Source organism: Pteropus medius, unplaced genomic scaffold (genome assembly GCF_902729225.1).
Source record: "Pteropus medius unplaced genomic scaffold, Ma_sr-lr_union100, whole genome shotgun sequence".
Lineage (NCBI taxonomy): Eukaryota > Metazoa > Chordata > Mammalia > Chiroptera > Pteropodidae > Pteropus > Pteropus medius.
The window spans coordinates 364,084-364,579 of NW_024347864.1; the positions used below are offsets into that span (position 1 = coordinate 364,084).

General features: G+C 35.7%; 1 protein-coding gene across 1 annotated transcript in view; it reads left to right on the forward strand.

Annotated features, from left to right (window-relative positions):
- LOC120615711 (glycerol kinase-like) overlaps positions 1-496 on the forward strand; it is a 65,960-nt gene that overhangs the window by 43,271 nt on the left and 22,193 nt on the right. The window contains exon 13 of the mRNA XM_039878909.1: positions 441-487. Coding sequence (XP_039734843.1) covers positions 441-487 — 47 coding nt within the window. The remainder of the gene's footprint in view (positions 1-440; positions 488-496) is intronic.

Below are 496 nucleotides of genomic sequence, written 5' to 3' on the forward strand. Positions count from 1 at the left end.
GTGCCAGAAGATAGCAGGATTTCTGTTTATGACTGTGCTAATGACAGAGCTAAGCTGGCCAGCCCCATTGGTGAATGGCTCTTAGTCACAATGCTTCACGTGGATTAGTGGTGGCATACCTGTGACTGAATAAAGAATTTGCTGTAATTCAGCAACATTTAAAAACACAGCCATGGGCTATGACTGACTAAGCGCTGAATAGTATAGTATACTTGCATTTTCCAACTAAGATTTGCACAAAGCACATTTTCTTCTAGACTGATCTTTAAAATATGGTTCCACAAAGAGTATGTGATATTTGTTAGCTTTTAGAACTTTTCTAAGACTTAAATATGACTTTTTTTGGTACTACATGTCAGTTTAAATAATTTGTATTATTAATGTTTCACCACTTAATTTTAATAAAATTGACATATTGTTCATTCTTTCCCCACCTATAGGTATGGAACGGGCTGCTTCCTACTATGTAATACAGGCCGTAAGGTTGGTTTTTTTT